This window comes from Mastigoproctus giganteus, chromosome 3, assembly GCF_048544385.1.
Source record: "Mastigoproctus giganteus isolate SK-2022 chromosome 3, ASM4854438v1, whole genome shotgun sequence".
NCBI classification, from domain to species: Eukaryota; Metazoa; Arthropoda; class Arachnida; order Uropygi; family Thelyphonidae; genus Mastigoproctus; species Mastigoproctus giganteus.
The window spans coordinates 252,223,405-252,248,734 of record NC_143577.1 but is presented as its reverse complement, the minus strand read 5'-3'; the positions used below and the strand labels follow the sequence as shown (position 1 = coordinate 252,248,734).

General features: G+C 38.1%; 1 protein-coding gene across 4 annotated transcripts in view; it reads right to left on the bottom strand.

The window, feature by feature from the left end:
* The window catches only part of LOC150089037 (ribosomal protein S6 kinase beta-1-like), a 213,800-nt gene that overhangs the window by 138,791 nt on the left and 49,679 nt on the right, over positions 1-25,330 (bottom strand). For all 4 annotated transcript variants that reach the window (XM_090369789.1, XM_090369788.1, XM_090369787.1 and 1 more), the window contains exons 4-5: positions 24,991-25,059; positions 10,912-10,983 (exon numbers count right to left, since the gene is read on the bottom strand). In XM_090369789.1, the coding sequence (XP_090225915.1) occupies positions 10,912-10,983; positions 24,991-25,059 (141 nt within the window). The remainder of the gene's footprint in view (positions 1-10,911; positions 10,984-24,990; positions 25,060-25,330) is intronic.

Genomic DNA, 25,330 nt, shown 5'->3' with positions numbered 1-25,330 from the left:
ACACAAGTAGCAACCATTAATGTGGTTAGATGGTTCTTGCCAAACCATATGGACTGCAAAAGTTAATGCTTTGAGTTTGCCATGTAACCACTTCCTAAGGTTTGCCATATAAGTAACACAACGTTTGGTGTGACATAAGCATTGGGAGATCAAAATTGAGAGTAGGAGTGTGCTATAGGCCTAATGACTCTGATGAGTATAATAAGAAACTGTACAGAGAAATAGAGTGGGCCAGTAAATCAGAAAAAGTTTTATAATGGGGGATTTTAATTTCCCAGATACTGACTGGAATTTGGGGGCTGGTCACTCACACACTAGCAAGGCTTTTGTGGATTTATTGGCTGATTGTTTTCTACATCAGCATGTTCGGGAGGCAACTAGAGGGAGCAATACTCTTGATTTGATTATCAGTAGTGACTCTTCATGCATTAAGAATCTGCAGATAAATGAACCACTAGGTGGCAGTGGGAGTTACTCAAAGAGGTAACTACCATTAGGGGTAAAGGGAAGGGGTATTGCTTTCGTAAAGGCGACTACGATGGACTGAGACAGTATTTAAATTCTACACAGTGGGATCAACTGATGATGTTACCAACAGCAAATTCAAAATGGGAAGCATTCAAAGAACTTATTTTGGAAGCTACTAGGCTTTACATACCAACTAAGAAATATTGTTCAAGGTTTAGGCCTAAATGGATGTCAGATGAACTAATGAGGCATATGGCAGAAAAGAAAAATGCATGGGATACATACAAATTAACACGTGACACAGAAGCCTATGATAGATACAAGTTGATCTGTAACCAAGTTACAAAGGAGGTTAGGCAGGCGAAGGCAGATTATGAGAGATCCTTGGCAAGGGATGCGAAGAAAAACAGCAAAGAGTTCTTTACTTATGTAAACTCCAGAAGGAAGGGGATGAATCAGATTGGTCCACTTGATATCGATGGGTCAACTGTTGATGACCCTGCTCAGGTAGCTAACAAATTAAATGAATATTTTGCATCGACATTCACACATGAGGAGTTATTCAGCGAGGGGAATACCAGAGGTGTATTCAACTCTAGCAGTAAGCTAGAGAATCTTGTAATAACTGAGAGTAAAGTGGAGGAGAAATTGTTGAAGATAAACACAAGAAAGGCACCTGGGGTGGATGGGATCTATCCAGTTATATTAAAGGAGGCAGCAAAGGAAGTAAGCAAACCCTTAGCCATAATTATGAGAGCTTCCTTGGACTCAGGGGAGGTACCCATGGACTGGAGATATGCAAATGTGACCCCAATTCACAAGGGAGGATCAAAGGCTGACACAAATAATTATAGACCTGTGAGTTTAACTTCTGTTCCTGGAAAATTAATGGAGGCACTTGTTAAAGAAGCACAAATGCAGGATCATCTAGACAAGACTTCAGTTATAGCTCGGACACAGCATGGTTTTGTTAAGGGGAAGTCTTGCCTGACCAATTTGATTGGATACTATGATGCAGTCACAAAAGAACTGGATGCAGGGAATAACTTTGATATTATATACTTGGATCTTAGAAAGGCTTTTGATACTGTTGCACATGGAAGACTGCTGCACAAATTGGAGCAGTGTGGCATTGGAGGCAAATTGCTGCTATGGATAAAGGGGTGGTTGAGGGGGAGAAGACAGAGAGTGGTAATTAAATGACACTGCTCATCGTGGACTAATGTTATTAGTGGAGTCCCTCAGGGTTCAGTATTGGATCCTTTATTGTTTTCTGTATTTATAAATGATATTGATGATGGTATATCAAGCTTAATGTCCAAGTTTGCAGATGATACGAAGGTTGGCAGGGTTGTCAGGAACACTACTGACACTATGCTGCTGCAACAGGATCTGGAAAGGTTGAGCAGATGGGCTGAGAGGTGGCAAATGAAGTTTAACATTGACGAATGTAAAGTACTACATATGGGAAACAGCAACCCCAGAGCAACTTATAAACTCTGTGGTACTACACTGACAGTGGTAGAGAATGAAAGGGACCTGGGGGGTGGTTGTGCAGGCAGATATGAAGTTCTCTGAGCAGTGCAGATGGGCTGCAAGAGTAGCTCATGGTGTATTGTCAATGATATATAGGAATTTTTCTAGCAGGGATAAGGAGTTGATTATTCCCTTGTATAAGGCAATGGTCAGGCCACACCTGGAGTACTGTATACAGACCTGGAGGCCTCATTTCAAGAAGGATGTAGAGCTGCTGGAACGAGTACAGAGAAGGGCAACAAGATTAGTGAATGGAACAAAGGGGTGCTCTTACGAAGAAAGGCTTAAGTTTTGCGAATTACAGTGTCTGGAGACTAGGCACCAGCGAGGTGATCTGATAGAGGTGTACAAAGCCTTGAATGGTTTGAGCATGCTCAATGCTGATGGGATTCTTCCTCTTGCTCAGAATAATCACCTGAGAGGGCATAAATTCAAATTGAGGAAGGACAGATGTAGGATAGATGTGCGGAAATTTGCCTTTAGCCAGCGGGTGGTTGGTAGGTGGAACAGACTTCCATCTCTTGTCATGGAAGTTGATAGCCTAAATAAGTTTAAGGCTCAGCTGGACAGGTATTTCGAACGAACAGATGGGTGAAGTGGAAGTGGTTATTTTTTATTTATTTATTTTACTTTATTTTTTTTTTTTGGCTGATGCTGCATAAGCTTGCTTTCTTGCATCAAATGCCTCTACTAATGCTAATGCTTGTGAGGCACTCAAGGTTTGTCTTGATCACCAATTTTACATCGGAAATAAAAAATAAAACAAAAGTTTTGTAATGTCATAGATATGTTTCCTTTAAGTCTTTGGGGTAAACCATCCACAAACAATAAAAACTGTCTGTATGATTGATACACTTCCTATGTGTCTGCTTATTCGTTGTAGCACTAAATGAATTTCTGAAAACGTAAATTCAGTTTTGAACACTACAATATAAAAACAACACACTCAATTTTTATCACTACACAGACATGGCAACTTACTAGTTCTACTCATGTGAAAACACTGAAAGGAAAAATATTTGTGAATCGGTAGGTAGGGCAGGAAATTATTTTACTACAACTGCAAGGGTTGCAAGCCACAGCTCCTACTCTCAAGGGGCTGTTTATGTTTAGAGGATAGATTTACAACCCTGAGAACATGTCACGATCAGTTAATATTTGGAAAACCTAGCACAGCCTACAAAAATCCTCACCAAAAACGCTCACCAAAAATGCCCTCTTTGAATTGTAAATTGTTGCATCGGAATTTGAACCTAAGAACCACAGGTAGAAGTTTGATTATGTTTATCACAAGAAAACTGAGGCCAGAATCGATTGCTAAAATTAAGAGAATTAGCTTATATCGGTTAAATCAATATGTCATACATTATGTCATTAAATCAATGTCATACATTACTGACTAGATTATGCATAACTCCCTCTACATTTAATAACTGTGACTTGATGTGACACTATCATAGTGATTTTCAAAATCTATACATAAAAATTAATTGAAAACAGCATTTAAGTTCTTGGAGGAAAAAACGTGTTGGCTAGTGTTATCAAGCAAATATAGACTAGAGTACAAAATATCATCTTACAGGTCTTATTATTATTATTGTTATTAGCTTCTCTTCCATATAATTTAAATTTAATGTATAGGGATAAACTATTTAGGTTCATCTTTGCATACCAAATGACTGATCAACTTAGTAACAATTATTGCCAAGCCAACCAAAGTGCAAATCAGAAATCAGTTGGTCAAGTACACTCTTGACCAACTGATTTCTTCAGTTTTTTCCTGGTTACTACATAACATTAAACTAAGATTATTTTTATCTTAGTGATAAAGACTAAAAATAATAAAATTATAGCTTTGATTAAAATATTTATCTGATTGTCAGTTAATATAATTAAAGTGATATTGGTGTTTCAATGTAGTGACATATTCTTCATATTCATTAGCATCTTTTATTAGATGCATATTATATCTGGAAACACAATTTCAAGAAAATCATCTATTGGCAGCCCTGTTACAAACTTTCAGAAACTTATGTCAACCCAAATAGAAATAGAATAAGTGCTGTCAACCACACAGCATTGTTGAACAGAAAGTGTGGGGGAAGGGCACTTCAGCCCTGTACAATGAGTAAACTCTGGGAGAGGAGAAGAGTGGCAAATGGATTAAACTAATCCTTTATTACTTCATGTCTTTCATTAATCAATGTTGATAACCAAAATTTGAATCAATTTTTAATCCTTTTATTAACCAAAATTTGAATCAATGTTGTGTATTAACCACACTGAATTTTATTAACCACACTGAATCAATGTCAGCACTTTCGTGTCAAAAGTGATTATATTAAGAATGTATCTGAAGATATTATCATTTCACATATTAGTCATCCAAGGTCATAAAAATTTAATTTGACAATTCCATGATTTTTTCCAAAATTTTCAGTATCCTCTGGACAAATTCACAGACAACAGCGGAACTCTCAATTCTTTTGCAATTTTGGTCTTGCACTTCTATTCAAACTTTGCTGAATATTTTCAATTTCTCTGCAATTGCCAATTGTCTTCTATTGTTCTAATTGTTCTTTTGTATAATGCAATATTAACAGTGCCACTGTTAATGGGAGAAGACTGGGAGATAATTTCAGAAATATCTCCTATTTAAATTAAGATTTGAATTAGAAGTTAACAAATATCTCAAGTAATATGAACCAAAAACATACAAAATCATATCCTCCTAGTCAAAAGCTCATTGTGGACTAAGTAGTCGACAATGAGCTTTTGTGGACTACTTAGTCACTTTCGAATTTGAATTTGAAAGTGTCTGTGTGGACTACACAGACACTTTCAAATTCAACCCCCTAATTCACGGCTTTTTTTCAACAGTGACCTGTACTTGTTAGGTAATTCTGCCGGTCTCCTACTCTTAATATCATTAGTGCCAACTTGTACAACTATATCACCTTTTGTGCCCTTAAAAGACGTCACCAACCTTTGTTCCTGGCAGACATACCCTGGTCCTGTTCCACCTATCCTTTTTACAAAGCATGTTCCCCGTTTCCCTAACAATAGAGTCACCAACAACTACTAGTTCCTGTGTGACGAGCGCATTCTGCCTTGGGGGTTGCCGCTGTGTTGCGTGATGACCAAGTGCAAGCTCTGGCGTTGATGTGGGCAGCTGAGAGTTTGATGGGACCCTCAATTTAGATCCTTCGAGGGCATCCACCCTGTCCTTCAAGCTCTCATATAGGCCCATAACAACGCTGAGTTGTCGCCTGATTGTTACACTCCTTGCATCGCGCACACACAAAGACATCCCACATGGCATTATCATGTCCCGTACCCGATTGTTCCACAAACGTCATGCAAGCAGTGCGTTTTAAAAGGCTGTGATTCAGAGGGCAACTGTCCCCCCTCAGTTCTCCTCACAGCACTCCCATTAGCTTGAGCCTTTTGCTTTGCTGCTCTGGTCTGAGTCATGATTTCGATTTAATTTCAATAAAATTTCAATTTCAGTACAAAATTATAGCCCTAAACTTGTATCCCAACACAGTTATAACGCTACATATATATATTTCAGTGTCAAGTATTATCTACAAGTTCCATTTATATAACTTCCGTATCAAGTTATGTATTAATTAATTATGTCACGTTTGTAATCTAAGTCGTTATATGTATTTAGTTAAAAGTACAATTTAATTGACAACGAAGTTTAACAAAATTAATAGATTTTACTGATTAATTGACAATATTATATTATATACTATACTATACTAATGCTATCTAGTTAGTTTGGGATATAACATATCGTATAACAAAGGAGGCAAGTTACAAATGGTAAATCTACGGACACTTAAGTATTAATTAACTTCCAAATCTCACTGTCTCAATTCAGAATAAACTAACGATCCTGACTAGGTCTATAAGCTACTTATAGAAAATAATTTGATGTAACAATTGGTCAATAAAGCGGCTAAATATGGCTAAAAAAACTTCTCGTTCAGCGGAGCTGCAACTTGTAACACGTGGATTTGATACCCTTACCGATACTTTTATGCAATTACAAGGCCGAGTAAAGAATAAATACACTAGATTATCAGAAAATCACAAAATAATGCTATACTACTAAATTTAAATCAAAAGTTTTAGAAAAACAATAATTTCAAATCAATAAATAAGAAAATCCACTTAGTGGCTTTGAACACGTCCGGCTCCCACTAGCCTCGTCAGCAGACATGTATTGAAGATGGAATTTTCATGGCAAATGTGCCAAGGAGTTAAACAATCAGAATAGTCAATAAAATTGTGAACCAAATCACAAATAAAACTGATAGACTGAAGATCATATCACATCATAAATTAAGACGAATTAAATGAAACCTTTTGCATAGAGCATTGTGACCTCTGTGATGGAACTCTTATGTATTTCTTGAAACAAAGAAAACGAATAAATTTGATTTGAATATGTTTAAGCAGGTCTGAAATATATTTCTGGGATGGAGAACAAACAATGGCACAACAATCAAGGACAGGTAAAATCAATTGCTTGAAAATGACCATACCTCAGTGTCCTCACTACAGGACACCGAGGTAGTGCATTTAATGAGGATGAGAAGCCAAAAAGCTTTGGGAAGAATATTATTTATATGAGCTGATGGATGAAGATCTTGACGTGGTAACAGCAAGATCCCTTAAATGATTGAAAACTCCTATCTCTTCCTGATCAACATAATAATTCAATACTATTAGAGGTTTAAATTGATGCCAGAGAAAAGATATAGCTTACATTTACTTGTTTTAAAGACTGTTTCATTGAGTCAATATGAGATAAATTCAAGCCAAAACTGTAAAATATGAGTATCAGGGATTGAATCAATAATCTTTAGATTTTAAGGCCATCAGCAAACATTTGCCATTTAACAGCGAAGTTTGGAGCACTGCTGTGAAGTCACTGAAATAATGATGAACGGTAGAGGGTCCAGAGGAGTTCCCTGTGGCACTCTACAAGAGGTAAAAAACAACGATGGATGAAGTCTCTTTGAGACAACCTTTGCAGCACTATTATTTAACAAATGAAGTATAGAATCAAGTAAAGGTGGTAAAACTCCTTTAGAGTGAACAGAATAAAAAAAAAAATCTTGGCAATGTCTCCAAGAATATACAAAATTAATCTGATGACCCTTATCCAGATTAACATACATGAAGTGTGAAAATAACGCCATATTAGAATAGGTTGATCTACATGGTATAAACCCCCAAATTGAAATTCATGAGAAAAGGATGGTTGTACATATCCTTTTTTATCCACATCTGCAGTTTCAAAGATCCCAGCTAAAATGTTAATAATTGATATGGCTCGAAAATTACAGGGTTTAAATTTATCTCCATGATTTTTAAAAACATGGAACTAAGTATAAACTCATGAAAGACTTAGGATAAACACTAGAGGAAATGCAGAAATTGAACAAATTATTATGAATAGGCACTAGTGTATTCAAGCAGTTTTTAAATAGTCTGAGTGCCACATACCAGGTCTTATGGTGATATGGACTTTGACCTTAGAAGTAACAGTTAAAATATTGTCAGGCTGAAGTTCAAATGAACTCGAACAATCCTGAACAACAACTATCAACTGACAATAGTGGTCAGGAACAGTAACAAATCAGGAAAGCTGAGCAAACTTGTGTTAAAAGATTTTCCTGTTCAGTAGAAGAAAAGCAAAAATAATGCTTGTCAAAGAGAGAGTATAAGAATATGTTTTGACTTTGTCAAACCCACAGAAAAGTTTCATGTTCGAATCATGTAAAACATATTCAATGAATCTGAGATATTACCCATACTAAGAATTGATTAATTTTTAACCTCTCACCTGAGACCCAAGGAAGCTGCATATGATGACTAGGTATGATTTTTAATAAAATGCTTATGTAAGAGATTCTTGGAATGGATCATACTTATGAGCCTATTTGACATCCAACAGGGAAAGACTTTCATGCTCTGAATTAGTTCTTAATGGAACAAATGACTGAATCCCATCATAGAGCCTGTTATAAAAATAACCAGTGTAAAAGTCAATTGAATTTAATTCAGCCAGCCAAAATCTGAGAAAAATCAGTTAAGAGATTCCAATCTTCTGATGTGAAGCAGTACAACAATTTTTTTCGAAACTGTGTAGTTAATACTGACATAACAAAACATAAAGGGATGACCAACTCTCCTTGTGATGCATTAAGGAAACTTCTAAGAAGCTTTTCTCCAGGAGGAGGTTGAAAAGATACTTTACTATTTGAGCAGTGTGACTAATAGCATCATCATATAGAGAGCACATTCTTTAATGTAAAATGAATCTAGATAGCCTGGCAAACTCAAATATGATTTTGGTTTCAATTATTTTTTTGGAGGTCATGGCATGTTTGTCATGTTATAATTATATATTTATGATGACTAACATATTAATCAATATTCTGTAATTTGTAAGACACCATTAAAGCATTTCCAAAAAAAAATTATGCACCCCACCATTAATAGCCATTCCAGTTTAAATAACTCAAAGTGGTAATGCAATAGGGGTGTGAAAAGGTATCCAATCTTTTCACTAATAGGATGTGAAAAGGTTGTAACCATTACTTTCAAGAAAGTTTGTATGTGCAAATGTGACCCCAATTCACAAAGGAGGATCAAAGGCTGACACAAGTAATTATAGACCTCTGAGGTTAACTTCTGTTCCAGGAAAATTAATGGAGGCACTGGTCAAAGAAGCACTGCAGGATCATCTAGACAAGACTTCAGTTATAGCGCGGACACAGCATGGTTTTGTTAATGGGGAAGTCTTGCCTGACCAATTTGATTGGATATTATGATGCAGTCACAAAAGAGCTGGATGCAGGGAATAACTTTGATATTATATATTTGGATCTTAGAAAGGCTTTTGATACTGTTACACATGGAAGACTGCTGCACAAATTGGAGCAGTGTGGCATTGGAGGCAAATTGCTGCTATGGATAAAGGGATGGTTGAGGGGGAGAAGACAGAGTGGTAATCAATGAACACTGCTCATCATGGACGAATGTTATTAGTGGAGTCCCTCAGGGTTCACTGTTGGGTCCATTATTGTTTTTGTCCATTATTGTCCATATATCAAGCTTAATGTCCAAGTTTGCAGACAATACAAAGGTTGGCAGGGTTGTTAAGGACACTACTGATGCTATACTGCTGCTGCAACAGTATCTGGAAAGGTTGAGTAGATGGGCTGACAGGTGGCAAGTTCCAAGCAATTTGAAAAACTAAGAGACAGCATATTAATTTTACAGAATGGACAAAAGGATTTTGAGCTAAAGGGGAAAGATTCTGAATTGGGAAGGCAGTGGTAAGACCATCAAAATGAACACATGCATAAATACTATCTTTAAAATGGAAAGAATTACAGAATCAACAAGCAAAAAGCTTTTACTGCATTAGGCAAAAATAAAATTAAAATTAAAAGCAGTAGTTAAGGAAACTTATAGCCAAAATTTCATTATAAAAAGTGGTTTAGAAGACTTTAAATGGACTTCACTTAAACTGAAACTATATTTTTGGAATGAATCACGAAATTTTTAAGAGGCCTAGTTTCCTTTCGATTAAGCTTGCTCCAATACAAGTCAATAACCTATAAGAGATTCATTAGGATGCTACATTAGTTTGACTATTTCAGATTTACTAATGTAAAAATTGTGAGAAATATAAACATGATGTGATAAGCTTTAGATATGTTTGACACACAGAGCCACACTTTTTAATTTGCTGATGAATACAGCAATGTATTCCTACCTATACACTACCACAGGTATCCCCCACCTCCCTACAGACTGATAGTGGTAGCAGCAAGAGATTATTTCGTAGACAAACTAGCAAACTCTACCATAAAAGTTGGTCTAATCAACTATCTAGTGACTGTCAAAATGTGTTCTTATAATATGCATTATATTAACACTTCAGTCTTAACGGAAAAATGGGAATGACAAGCAAACAGGGCAAATTTTGGCGATATTCAATTTATTTTTGTGAAGAAAAAAAAATAATAATAAAAAAATTATATTCAACTAAATAAATTCATAATACAAAAATATTGCAAAGAACCAATTTTCTATAATTTAAATAAGAATATCAAAAAATAAGTTTCTTTACATTTTATACAAACTAATTATGCAAAAAAATGGTCAAGTTATATTTCTGCATTACAATTTCCAGTGATGAAATTGCTACTCTTGTTGTTGGTTTTAAGTGTATTAGCATCTTACATCAAATTGTGCCAGCATATTAAATCCATACAAACATATCCATAGGCAGATATGCATGTTATGCAGGCTGAAAAGGCGGAGTAACTCACAGGGAAATTCTATTTCCTCCAACAGAAATTCGCTAACTATAGCCCTGATCGAAAAGACTAGACTATGCCTGAGGGGTACAGATAATTGCCCATCTTCAAAAGAAACTGAGCAAACTAAGACTGGAGCACAGACTGGCTTATAGGTTACATGATCATCTCCAGATGGGAACATAACCTTTACAGAGCCTTTATTCCACTATTGCATATACCAATTTACACAAAAAGGGGACTCTTTTTTGCATAAATTGGTCAAAGGAGTGGACAGTCATCCTGGAAAAAGGAAAGAAAAGAGAAGATGCCTCTTCTCTTTTCTTTCAGTTATACAAAAGGTATGGCAAAATTATGCTACAGCTACTTTATGGTATGGATACTATCCAAACTACTCTATTTCATCCCTTTGTGTGCAAAAATATTACTTGATCTGTTTTCATTGCACTATACATAGAAACACCAAACATGCTTAGTGATTATCTCCCCATTAACCCTGTATAATGATTTTTATCGAACCACCAAGAAAAATAAGTTACAGGTTAAATTAACTTACTTTTACAGCCTCTAAAATATTTCTCTCAGCTTTGGTATGAGCTGTATCTTTCTGATTCCTTACAATGGTTGCCTAAATGATAAATAAAAGATTGTTCTATTTAATAAAATAGAAGTTAACAAAAATTAACAATCAGTTGTCTATAAAAAGTTAAAACTTTCAGAGATACCAACAAGAGAAAGGGTTACTACACTTTCTTGATATGTTTGCTGATATCACAGCCTTCTAAAATGCACAGCTTGCATGATGTTTGTGGAGCATTCAGGTACGGGACTTGATATTGCCATGGGGGATGTCTTTGTGTGTGCGCGATGCAAGGAGTGTATCGAAATCAGGCAACAACTCAGCGTTCTTATGGGCCTATATGAGAAGGAACTAAATTGAGGGGCCCATCAAGCTCTCAGCTGCCCACATCAACGCCAGAGCTTGCACTTGGTCGTCATGCAACACAGCGGCAACCCCCAAGGCAGAATGCGCTGGTCCCAAAGGAACTAGTAGTTGTTGGTGACTCTACTGTCAGGGAAACGGGGAACATGCTTTGTAAAAAGGATAGGTGGAAGAGGACCAGGGTATGTCTGCCAGGGGCAAAGGTTGATGACGTTGTACAGCAGATATCATCTTTTAAGGGCACAAAAGGTGATATAGTTGTACACGTTGGCACTAATGATATCAAGAGTAGGAGACCGGCAGAATTGCTTAAAAAGTACAGGTCACGGTTGAAAAAAAGCCGTGAAATAGGGTTGTTCTTATTGTTATTTAAGAGCATTAGCAACTAAAGTCATATTGCTCCGGGATATGCGGTGGTCATTCCCTGACCTTTCCGCATCATCCGTATTTGGTGGTGACGGGCTCGAACCCCGGTCTAATCAAGAAGCGTGTGCTATGCACTGCTGCTCCTTCCCACCTGGCTACGGAGGCGCCTCCGTGAAATAGGGTTGAATTTGAAAGTGTCTGCAATTCTGCCCAGACACGATAGGAGAGAGTATATGATGAGAGCCTTGTCGATCAATTCGGCCCTGGAAAGATTGTGCAAGGCTCAAGGTGTAGAATTTTTATCAGCCTGGACTGTACTTGTTAACAGGAGAGATTGCTTCTACAGGGATGGGATACACTTAAATAGAAAGGGTGCAAGAATATTTGCTGATGCTATCGAGGCAGTGTTAGGTGGGTCGGAAAACTGCTAGATTGGGGGGGAGACAAAAGACGAATAGATTAACAGTAGCCACTGGCAGAGGTGAAAGAGATTCTTGCACTGCTTCTATTGGAATGAGCAGAAGCCTGAAAAACAAGTTGCAGGATATTTCAGAGACTGCCGGGAGTCATTGCGGTACAAGTAAACACATGGGTTGCGTTAGGGTAGCTAAGAATAGAAATAGGTGCATGTATACTTGCGTGTACACCAATGCTAGGAGTTTAGTAAATAAACTGTGATTAATTTGAGGTATTGCTCAAAACATCAAAGGCAGATATTGTTGGGATATCAGAGACGTGGTGTCACACAGATATAAGGAATGCAGAACTGGAATTTGGGGAGTACAATGTCTACAGAGAGGATAGACTGGATAGGGAGGAGGGGTTATGCTATTAGTTAAGAAATACATAAAATCCAAGGAAGTGAAGCCAGTGGACATCGCTGGACAGTGCAGTGTCGAGTCAGTTTGGTGTGACATAAGCATTGGGAGATCAAAATTGAGAGTAGGAGTGTGCTATAGGCCTAATGACTCTGATGAGTATAATAAGAAACTGTACAGGGAAACAGAGTGGGCCAGTAAATCAGAGAGTCTTATAATGGGAGATTTTAATTTCCCAGATATTAACATTAGCATTAGTAGAGGCATTTGATGCAAGAAAGCAAGCTTATGCAGCATCAGCCAAAAAAAAAAAAAAAAAAAAAACCCACTTCCACTTCACCCCTCTGTTCGTTCAAAACACCTGTCCAGCCGAGCCCTAAACCCATTTAGGCCATCAACCCCCACCACAAGGGATGGAAGTCCGTTCCACCAACCAACCACCCGCCGGCCAAAGGCAAATTTCCGCACGTCTATCCTACATCTGTCTTTCCTCAATTTGAATTTAAAATTTTGACTGGAATTTGGGGGCTGGTCACTCACACACTAGCAAAGGCTTTTTTGGATTTATTGGATGACTGTTTTCTACATCAGCATGTTCGGGAAGCAACTAGAGGGAGGAATACTCTTGATTTGATTATCAGCAGTGATTCTTCATGCATTAAGAATCTACAGATAAATGAACCACTAGGTGGCAGTGATCACAGTTGTTGTTGTTTGTTGGATTTATTGGTGCAAGGGCTACTAATTTCAATCCTATTTCAATCTTATTTGGTACATGATTGTTATATTAAATAAAAGGATTGAGATCAGGTGATATTTGTTTATCAATTTGAGGAAAGTAAAAACATCATTAATATCTTGTTGGTCTCCGAGAATCTGTTGTAAGGTAAGTTTATTAGAAGAAGATAGATGTGAAGAGAAAGCTGTTTTTCGTTCTCTCAGATATAATGGGCATTCAATGATCAAGTGGTTTACTGTGAGTTGAGTTTGACAGTTGCTGCATAGTGGAGGGTCTTCCTGAGTGAGTAAATAACTATGAGTTAGGTGAGTATGTCCTATTCGAATTCTAGGAAGTACTACTTCTTCCTTTCTATTGCCCCTTAGGCTTGATAGCCACTTCTTGTGATCGTTTTTAATCTGAAAAAGCTTATTCTTTTTTTCTCCCTGCCAAATGGATAGCCAATTTTTTCTAACACTGGTATGTATGATGCGTTTTAAATCTGTGTAAGGTATCTGCATGTCTGATTTTCTGTGACTGGTGTTCTTGGCTGCAAGATCCGCTTGTTCGTTTCCTGTGATTCCAGAGTGCCCAGGTATCCAACAGAAATTTAATTTTTGCCTGTTTGCAAGAAGCTGCATTAACTTGGTTTGAATTTGTTGTAGAAACGGATGACTGGAAGGAAATTTACACTGAAGAGCAGATACAGCACTTAAGGAATCGGTGTAGATAATAGTTTGAGGATATAATGACTGTTTTACTTTGTCTAGAGCCATCAGGATAGCATACAGTTCTGCGGTATAAATACTGTACTCCAAAGGGAGCTGCTGGGATATTGTAATGTTTGGTAGAACTGCAGCTGCTCCAACTTTACTATCTGTCTTGGAACCATCAGTGTAAATTTGGGTAAAACTAGAGAACTGAAAAGAGTGAGTTGCATGGATCTGCTGAAAACTGAAAGTGCATTCTTTCCCCATTGTTGGAAGTGTTGGTCAACATTGGCCAAGGGTATTTGCCATGGTGGCATAGCCGTGCTAATATCTAGAATTATGTCATTCATATTTAGTTCCCAGCTGCTCCAACTTTACTATCTGTCTTGGAACCATCAGTGTAAATTTGGGTAAAACTAGAGAACTGAAAAGAGTGAGTTGCATGGATCTGCTGAAAACTGAAATTTGAAAGTGCATTCTTTCCCCATTGTTGGAAGTGTTGGTCAACATTGGCCAAGGGTATTTGCCATGGTGGCATAGCCGTGCTAATATCTAGAATTATGTCATTCATATTTAGTTCCTAGCACATAGTTATGCTTTGTAATCTAATGCCACATGGTTTATTCTGCAAAGGTTTATTTTGGTACAAATTATGCCATTTTGGGGTGAATAAATACTGCTTTATAGGATGATGTGGGAAACTTCTGATTTTTGCTGCATAACTTAATAACAGAGCTTGCCGACGAAGAAATAGGGGTGGTTCATGTGCTTCCATATAGAGACTCTGAACTGGCGATGTACGAAAAGCTCCCAGTGCAATTCGGAGAGCATTGTGATGTACTGGGTCGAGCCATTTTAGTACACTTTCTCTAGCTGAGGCATATGCAGGTGACCCATAGTCTAGTTTGGATCTTATGAGCGACCGGTATAAGTGCAGCAGCATGTACCGATCTGCACCCCACGACATAGCGGAAATTGCCCTGAGGAGATTCAGCTTCTTTAGACAGGTTGTACGAATATGTTTAATATGCTCTAAGAAACTAAGTTTTCTATCCAGAATTAGTCCAAGAAAGCTAATACTCTGTTGAAAAGAAACTGGATGAGAATCAAGATGTAAATCGGGATCTGGATGTAAATTCCGTTTACGGCAAAAATGAATTGCTGTTGTTTTTTGTTTTGAAAGTCTGTATCCATTATTTTTGGCCCACTGAACAAGCTTGTTAATTGTACCTTGAAGCTGCCTTTCAATGAAACGCATGTTTTGTGAGTGGCTTGAGATTGCCAGATCGTCGGCATACAGATAAGTTTCAACTGTGTCGGGAATACATTTGGTAATGGAATTAATCCTGAGAGAGAAGAGCGTGGCACTAAGCACAGAACCCTGAGGGACCCCCCTCTTCTTGCACAAATGTTTGTGAGAGAGCAGAGTGAAAACGTACCTGAAAGGTCCTATTGCTCAAAAAGTTCTGGATAAATTTTGGAAGATGACCACGAATACCGGATTCATAGATATCGGTGAAGAATTCCATACCGCCAGGTTGTATCAAGAGCTTTTTTGATGTCAAGACATATCATCACTAGGTGTTCGTTCCTGAGAAATGCATTTCGGATGTTTCCTTCAGCTTTGACCATAAGATCAAGTGTTGATCTAGTTCTTCGAAATCCATATTGATTTTGACTTAGAATGCATTCAGTCTCTAGGAACCATGTCAAACTGGCATTAATTATTTTTTCTAATGCTTTTCCTATACAACTAGTTAACGCTATCGGTCGGTAATTTGCTGGATCTGAATGGTCCTTTCCTGGTTTTGGGAAAGCTAATACAATAGAATGATGCCAACTGGTAGGGTAGTAGTCTTCGCCAAAGATTCTATTATACAGTTTTAGCAGAGCAGAAAGGGATTCTTCACTCAAGTGATATATTATGGCATAGTACACTCCATCAGGACCAGCAGCACTATTTTTAGATCTTGCAAGTGCGCAACGTAACTCTGCCATGGTAAGGGGTACATTATATGGATGCTGTCGTGAAGTACTGAAATTGAGATTATATCTTTCTGCTTGTATTTTATGTGCCTGGAAACTTGGCTCAAATGCGGTTACAGCGGAGATTTTTTCAAAGGTTTCACCTAATGTATTAGATATATCGAGAGGATTGCAGATTTCTTTGCCTTTTAGATATATTATCGGAGTGGTTATAGGTGGATATTTTCCATTAATTCTTCGAACTTTAGTCCAAACAGTTCTGATATTTGTGGTCCTGTTTATAGAGGAGGCATATTTAGACCATGTCTCTTTTTTGCTTATTCATTGTATGTGACGAGATTTAGCTCTAGCTTTCTTGAACTGTATGAGATTAGCTGTGGTTGGGTATTTACGAAATAAGTTCCAGTATCTATTCTTCTCTTTTTTCGCATTGCTACAGGCTTCATTCCACCATATTTTTGGGTGGGAGCGAGTTTTCATGGATGATCTGGGTATACTGGTTTCTGCAGCTGCTATCATTTGCTGAGTTATGTAAGTTACGGCAGAGTCAATGGTGAGAGTCTCAATAGTCTGAATATCTAGATGTGCCAGCTCTTGATATTTCTTCCAGTTAGCTTTGTCGAATTTCCAAACAGTTTTTATCTCAGTTTGAGGAGGAGAGTTAGCCGATAGTGTGCATATTACTGGAAAGTGGTCACTATTTCGCAGGTTATCAGTAACCGTCCAATCAATAAGAGGAAGGAGGTTTGGCGAACATATTGAAAGATCAATTGCAGAAGTTGACCTTGAGGAAAGATGCACGTACGTGTGAGTCCCATTGTTTAATAATGTTAAGTTGTGCCTTTCAAGAAATTTTTCAATTAACTGACCTCTCTTATCAAGGTGCAAGGAACCCCATAGGGGGTGATGCCCATTCCAGTCACCCAAGATACAGAAAGGTGGTGGCAGCTGAGTAACTAAATCATTCAAATCTGCTAGAGAGTATGAATAGTTTGGCAAAAGGTATATGGAAACAACTGTTACCGCTATCTTAACCATAACTCTAGCAGCAATTGCTTCTAAAGTTGTTTGCAGTGGGACTGGTCTGAAAGGAGTTCTGGAGTTTACTAGCAATGCTACACCTCCATGTGCTGTATTAGAGTCGTTCCTATCCTTTCTAAGCATTATATGATGTTTTATGCTCATAGTTATTTTAGGGGTCAGGTTTGTTTCCTGTAGACAAAGAACAGCAGGCTTATATTCGGTAATTAAGTCATAAACATCGTCTAAGTTAGCTCGGAGTCCGTGACAATTCCATTGAATGATTCGATGCATTATTGAGGATTATCTGCTTGTTTACGGGATGTCGTCTGTTTGCGCCTGTCTAGTCTTTTTTCCCTTTTTGGAAAATTTGGTCTAGTGACGTCCATGTCCTCCTCTTCTGCATGAAATTCAAGAAGTGGATCATCTTGGTGTGAATTTCTATCTATGTCCATGGTATCAGTACTGGTTTTTTGATTATTTCTTTCAGAGCTTGTTTGATTAACTGGCTGTTGTACAGAATTTTTATCTGGTGGTATTGTCAATGGAGTGTTTACCGAATGAGTTGATTGCTGTTGGGTAGGCTGTTCTTTTAGTGTAGAGAGGACTGACCTGGCCCAATCAGAAATTGAGATGCTTGGCGGAACTGAACAATCTGTTTGTACTGTTATGGATTGTTGCTTTTTTACAACTGAAGAATAAGATGGCAATTTATTTGAAATTAAACAATGTCTTTTTGCTTCTTGGTATGGCACCTTGTGTTCCACTTTGTACTTTTGTATATTCTTTTCAGTCTGCCACTGGATGCACTCCTTTGAAAATGCTGAATGATTCCCCTTACAGTTTGGGCAGCTTTGCATTTCAGTGGGGCAGACTGTGTGAACATGCTCTTTTGAACCACAGGAGGCACAGGTGGTTACACCCCTGCAGACTGCTTGTGAGTGTCCAAATTTTTGGCATTTAAAACATCGGACTGGGTTTGGAATATAAGGTCGAATTTTGCACCGTAAATATGAAGCTTTAACAGTTGTTGGTAAAATTGGTGTTTTAAATGTAAGAATGACCATTCGGGTAGGAGTAAGAACCCCATCTTTCTTAATGACTATCCTTTTGGCATTTATTACATTTTGATTGCCTAATTCCTGAACGATTTCCTCCTCAGATACATTAAGGAGATCCCACTCGGCTTTTACATGCAGGGTAACCTTTGTGGGAATTCCACCAAAAGTCGATATTTTTAATAGTTTTTCCGAGTGTTTATTCTCGTTCATCTCCACTAGAAGGTCTCCGGATTTTAATCTTCGAACCATTTTTGGTGGGCCCGCCACATTCTCAAGACATTTCTGTATTAAGAATGGGGAGAGCTTACTCAAAGGATTGTCAGTCAAAGAATGCAGTATCAAAAAAAGAGGAGCAGGGCTTTCTGTGCCTTCTTTTTTCTGCCGTTTTGCATTACCTGCATTTAAGTCTTCTCTGCTTGAGAGATCTGGATCATGAGATCCATAAGTGGCATGTCTATTTATGTCCATCTTTGCTCCTTTTTGCCCCGGGAGAGTGTTTTTCTTCTCCCAGGTTACCAGCCCCGCCACGTGGAGGCAGGAGAGGTGCCACCAGTGACCGAGCGGTTTAGAGGTTTAGTTAGGTTAGTACGGATTATATATATATATACACAAGGAAAGAAAGGTGTATTTCCTTTCTGGATTCTACTTCAAAGCTTTTAAGTAAAGAATCACTTAAGAAAAACAAGAAGAATAGTGACACTGGAAAATAAATATGACTAATCCGCTGAGAAAGAACGCTATGTATCGCACAAAATATCGCTTGGGCACTATCGCTTGGCACTCGGGGCCAGTGATCACAGTGTGCTGAAGTGGGATATACTCAAAGAGGTAACTACCATTAGGGGTAAAGGGAAGGGTTATTACTTTCGTAAAGGCGACTACGATGGACTGAGACAGTATTTAAATTCTATACAGTGGGACCAACTGATGATGTTACCAACAGCAAATGCAAAATGGGAAGCATTCAAAGAACTTATCTTGGAAGCTACTAGACTTTACATACCAACTAAGAAATATTGTTCAAGGTTTAGGCCTAAATGGATGTCAGATGAACTGATGAGGCATATGGCAGAGAAGAAACATGCATGGGATACATACAAATTAACACATGACACAGAAGCCTATGACAGATACAAGTTGATCTGTAACCAAGTTACAAAGAAGGTTAGGCAGGCGAAGGCAGATTACGAGAAATCTTTGGCAAGGGATGCAAAGAAAAACAGCAAAGAGTTCTTTACTTATGTAAACTCTAGAAGGAAGGGGATGAATCGGATTGGTCCACTTGATATCGATGGGTCAACTGTTGATGATCCTGCTCAGGTAGCTAACAAACTAAATGAATATTTTGCATCGACATTCACACATGAGGAGTTATTTAGCGAGGGCAAAGCCAGAGGTATATTCAAGTCCAGCAGTAAGCTAGAGATTCTTGTAATAACTGAGAGTAAAGTGGAGGAGAAATTGTTGAAGATAAACACAAGAAAGGCACCCGGGGTGGATGGGATCTATCCAGTTATATTAAAGGAGGCAGCAAAGGAAGTAAGCAAACCCTTAGCCATAATTATGAGAGCTTCCTTGGACTCAGGGGAGGTACCCACAGACTGGAGATGTGCAAATGTGACCCCAATTCACAAAGGAGGATCAAAGGCTGACACAAGTAATTATAGACCTGTGAGCTTAACTTCTGTTCCAGGAAAATTAATGGAAGCACTAGTTAAAGAAGCACTGCAGGATCATTTAGACAAGACTTCAATTATAGCTCGGACACAGCATGGCTTTGTTAAGGGGAAGTCTTGCCTGATCAATTTGATTGGATACTATGATGCAGTCACAAAGGAACTGGATGCAGGGAATAACTTTGATATTATATACTTGGATCTTAGAAAGGCTTTTGATACTGTTGCACATGGAAGACTGCTGCACAAATTGGAGCAGTGTGACATTGGAGGCAAATAGCTGCTGTGGATAAAGGGGTGGCTGAGGGGGAGAAGACAGAGAGTGGTAATCAATGGACACTGTTCGTCGTGGACTAATGTTATTAGTGGAGTCCCTCAGGGCTCAGTGTTGGGTCCATTATTGTTTTCTGTATTCATAAATGATATTGATGATGGTATATCAAGCTTAATGTCGAAGTTTGCAGACGATACAAAGGTAGGCAGGGTTGTCAAGGACACTACTGACACTGTGCTGCTGCAACAGGATCTGGAAAGGTTGAGCAGATGGGCTGAGAGGTGGCAAATGAAGTTTAACATTGACAAATGTAAAGTACTACACATGGGAAACAGCAACCCCAGAGCAACGTATCAACTCTGTGGTACTACACTGACAGTGGTAGAGAATGAAAGGGACCTGGGGGTGGTTATGCAGGCAGATATGAAGTTCTCTGAGCAGTGGAGATGGGCTGCAAGAGTAGCTCATGGTGTATTGTCAATGATATATAGGAATTTTTCTAGCAGGGATAAGGAGGTGATTATTCCCTTGTATAAGGCAATGGTCAGGCCACACCTAGAGTACTGTATACAGGTCTGGAGGCCTCATTTCAAGAAGAATGTAGAGCTGCTGGAACAAGTACAGAGAAGGGCAACAAGATTAGTGAATGGAACAAAGGGGTGCTCTTACGAAGAAAGGCTTAAGTTTTGCGAATTACAGTGTCTGGAGACTAGGCACCAGCGAGGTGATCTGATAGAGGTGTACAAAGCCTTGAATGGTTTGAGCATGCTCAATGCTGATGGGATTCTTCCTCTTGCTCAGAATAATCACCTGAGAGGGCATAAATTCAAATTGAGGAAGGACAGATGTAGGATAGATGTGCGGAAATTTGCCTTTAGCCAGCGGGTGGTTGGTAGGTGGAACAGACTTCCATCTCTTGTCATGGAAGTTGATAGCCTAAATAAGTTTAAGGCTCAGCTGGACAGGTATTTCGAACGAACAGATGGGTGAAGTGGAAGTGGTTATTTTTTATTTATTTATTTTACTTTATTTTTTTTTTTTGGCTGATGCTGCATAAGCTTGCTTTCTTGCATCAAATGCCTCTACTAATGCTAATGATATCACTGTGTAAGTTGGCTCCACTGCTCACATTATGTTGTCCACTGACTGCAAATTCATAAAATAAAAAACTGTTGTATGACATTTATTTAAAATAAAATAAACAACTGAATAATTAAATTTATTCAATACTTTTTTTTTTCTCTCTCAATATAAAATGGACTAGAAACAAAGTGCTCATGGGATAGCTGATTAGCAATTTAGAGTGAAAACATGACAGTCATTAATATCATGGTAAATTTTTTGACCTGAGCTTGATAATGATGATAGGGTGCACAAACTGTAATGGGCAGGGCCAGAAGATTCACAGACTCCTGATCATCTAAAACAATTATTCTGGTGACTAAAATGTAAAATTGCACCTGCCATAAATAAGGAATTTTTTTTCCCCAGTGGTAACTTTTTTAATATTTTATCGTGAAATAAATATTTAAACAGAGATCATACATAAATATGTTTAAAACCATAGTTCCACCACTATTTAATGAATGCTTTTTTAAATATTGATTTTTCGATGAACTCCAGTAGTATTTGAACTACTGAAATTCAATTGCCATTGGCAGTAGAGGAATCCAAACTCTCAGTTTATTGTCATACTAAAAAAAAGAAAGAGAGAAGCAAAATATATCACAAGTATTAGGATGTCTATTCTAAAATTCTCTCTCGCTGTTTAAATTGTGAATATTGTGTGAATAAGCGTAAAGATACCTGCAACAATTAGTTTACTCAATCTCTCAGTTTATTGTCATACTAAAAAAAAGAAAGAGAGAAGCAAAATATATCACAAGTATTAGGATGTCTATTCTAAAATTCTCTCTCTCGCTGTTTAAATTGTGAATATTGTGTGAATAAGCGTAAAGATACCTGCAACAATTAGTTTACTCAATCCTTTTAAAGTCTTAAACACCTTGACCCAGTCACCATACACATGCCTGGTTTCTATAACTTATAGAGATGCAGCTGCAAACCAAATAACACTGTTGCACTAGCTTGAGTGCAATCATCATTGCAAATACTATATTGTCTCTGCTGCTGGGCATCGCTCCCCATACATACAGAAAAGTTAACCTTTTTTTTCTTTTCTCGGAATCACATATGATCCCCTAACAGATCCTAAATTGGAATAAGCAAAATTTTGCTGAGAGGATCTGTTACCAACCATTTTATTCCAAACATCATCTTTACCATTTCAAAATCTACTCAGCAATGGTTTTACCCATGTCTTCAAACATCTTCCATACTCACCGGAGAAGGATCGCTTAATGTTTTGTCTCTTTAGATTTAACCTAGTCAACTCAGCAAATCAGCAGCAGCATTGGTGATGCTCCTGAGGACTGGAGCCATGTTTTGTACCACTTCTCTGGTTATCAGAATGTAAGATACGAGGAATGGTACGAAAGTAATGCCTCCTATTTTTTTCCTCAGAAAATTTCATTCCTCCAACTATGCCTTTTATATCAGTTAATCCTCAATCAATAATAAACACTTATTTTTCCACAAAGTCACCACCATTTTCTATGCACTTCCGCCATATCTGAGTTAGACACTGCATTCTAATCCTGTAAATCCTTACTCTTGTTCTGGAGGGCTTCGCGAACACTGTGCTTGAGCTGGTCGTCGTGCAGAAAATGGGTACCAGAGAGTGCATCCTTCAGTGAGCCAAAAACATTATAGTCAAAGGTGCAAGATCTGGGCTGTGAGAGGGGTGAGGAAGAACAGTGCACCCCAGTTTTGCAATGGCCTCCATCGTGCGCAGACTGGAGTGGGGTTGTGCATTGTCACGGAGAAGAACATCATCATTAAGGTTTTTGTCCAGTCGAACTCTATGAGGGCTTTCAACTTTTTCAACGTTTCCACATATTGATCCGAGTTGATTGTGGTGCCATGCTCCAAGAGTGGTTATTTGGTTTTTAGGATCATTAGCAACTAAGGCCATATTGCTCCGGGATATGCGGTGGTCATTCCCTTACCTTTCCGCATCCTCCGTATTTGGTGGTGATGGGCTCGAACCCCGGTCTAATCAAGAAGTGTGTGCTACGCACTGCTGCTCCTTCTCACCTGGCTACGGAGGCGCCTATGCTCCAAGAAGTCCAATAGCAAGACCCCCACTTTGTCCCAAAATACTGTTGCCATAACTTTACCGACAGAAAGCTGTCCTTTGAACTTCTTATGCGGTGAATTTTGAAGGTGCCACTTCATCTACTCTCTCTCTCTTCCTTTTAGTGTTGTAGTGGTGGATCCCAGGTTTCGTCACCTGTGACTATGCATGGAAAAAAAAAAAAAAAAAAACCCCACTCTTCTTCACCCTCGTAGCACTGGAGAAGTTCCATACAGATAACTTTCCAGGCTTCTTTGTGCTCATGTGTCAGCATTTTTGGGACCCACCAGACTCAAACCTTGTTGTAGCCTAGTTCCTTTATGATGATTACCACAGCAGGTTTTCCTATACCTACTGCATTGGCCAATTTGTGTGTTGTGATGCGGCAGTCCTCTTTGATCAGCACGTCTCGATCTGGCTCTTGTTATCTGTTGTCACTGACATTACTGGCCGGCTCATTTGGGGCTTGTCAACAATGCCACTTTCTCCACTCTTAAAGTGTCTTACCCAAAGTCTAACTATACTCACATCTACAGTATTGTCACCATAAATATTTTTGAAATGCGTATGAATTTCGACAGGCATCATTTCTTCCCTGGTAAGAAATTCAATCACCACTCTTTGCTTGATATGTATATCTGTAACATCCGCCATTTTGAACTATGTGTGCTGCACTCACAAGCCCGATCACAGCACCACTCAGTATGATGAAATCAGCGAACTCTAGTGACCACTCAACGAAATGATCTACAGCACCACATTTGAAAGCAAATAATTAGGCAGCATTACTTTTGTACTGGTCCTCATAGAATTTATCTACTAAACTGTGTGACTTTATCTTCTGAGCAGTACAAAACTTTTCCAAACAAGTTTTCCACCAACTTTAGAATCTCATGGCCTCCTCCTCTACATTAGCACCTGTTGGTTCCTGGGAGCTATCATCCTGTTGCAGTGTCTACTACTGCTTCACTTTTAACAGTTCCCAATTTGTAACTACTGCATGTGATCCTGACTCTTTCCAGTCCTCTGGTTCCTGTGAGGGCTTAATTATGCTGGCAATGACATCCATCAGTGTGAGATCATACTGTTGGTACTGGCTTTCCAGTGCAGGACTTCTATACTAATATATTTTTTAATTATTTTTATATTTTCACTTTCATCACATTCAATGTGATAGTCAAGATCTGCTAGTTCATGCTTAGTTGTGACCCATTGCCTCGTAATGTACTCGGATACTAGAAAGGCCTTCCTGGTAGCAAAATAGTCAGAAAGAGTTAAACACATGCACTACATAAAAATGACATTACAGTCTGCAATTTTACAGAGTTCTGTACCATCATGGGGTACCACAGTGGAGTTAAACTGGTATTCATATCAAAATCATGTTTTAACTTGACTTCCACATTTATTACAACCTCAGCTCTTTGCTTGCTTGTTAGTAGCATACTATGCTTGTGCAGAAACAAGCAGTTAGTTATTTATACTCTTTCTCTACGTGCTTTGTTCTTCATGAAAAAGGAAAATCAAAGTGAGAATAGCATAAAGATTCCAGCTCTAAAGTGGCCAAATTTCTTTACAATTACCTCGTATATGTACTATACTTAATACATTATTGCAGGATGCTAAACTCCAGAAATCTCCAGGCTGAATGATAATAAATCCCCTATCAGTACAAACAATTCTATAGAAAAATAGATATGTTCCCAAATCCCACCCATAGTGCTTAGCATAATTATAAATAGCAAAAGAGTGCTTAGCATAATTATAAATATCAAGAGTTCAAAAATAAATCTGCATAAAATCTGTTAAAGAAATTTTTTAAAACTCATTTAGAATTCACAACACATAAGTTTAACATGATATTTACCTTTTTTAGTACTTTCATTGCAAAGATTTTATTTGCATCCTTTCCTGTAATCTTACGGACTTGAAAAACCTTTTAAAATAAAACATAACACACATATTTAACAATCAATACATCTATACTGAAGTTAATAACTATATTTGAAAAAAAATAATTGATTTTTTTATTTAACAACCAGATTTCCATTCCTTTAACATAGTGACAGTACCAGGCAACTAACATGCAACATGAATTTTTCTGGTGAGGAGGGGGGGGGGTTTAGATGCTCCACTCAGAAATATACCTGTTACTTGTTAATTGTTTCTTCAAGATTAGTAACTGTAACTCCATGAAGCTTTCTTAA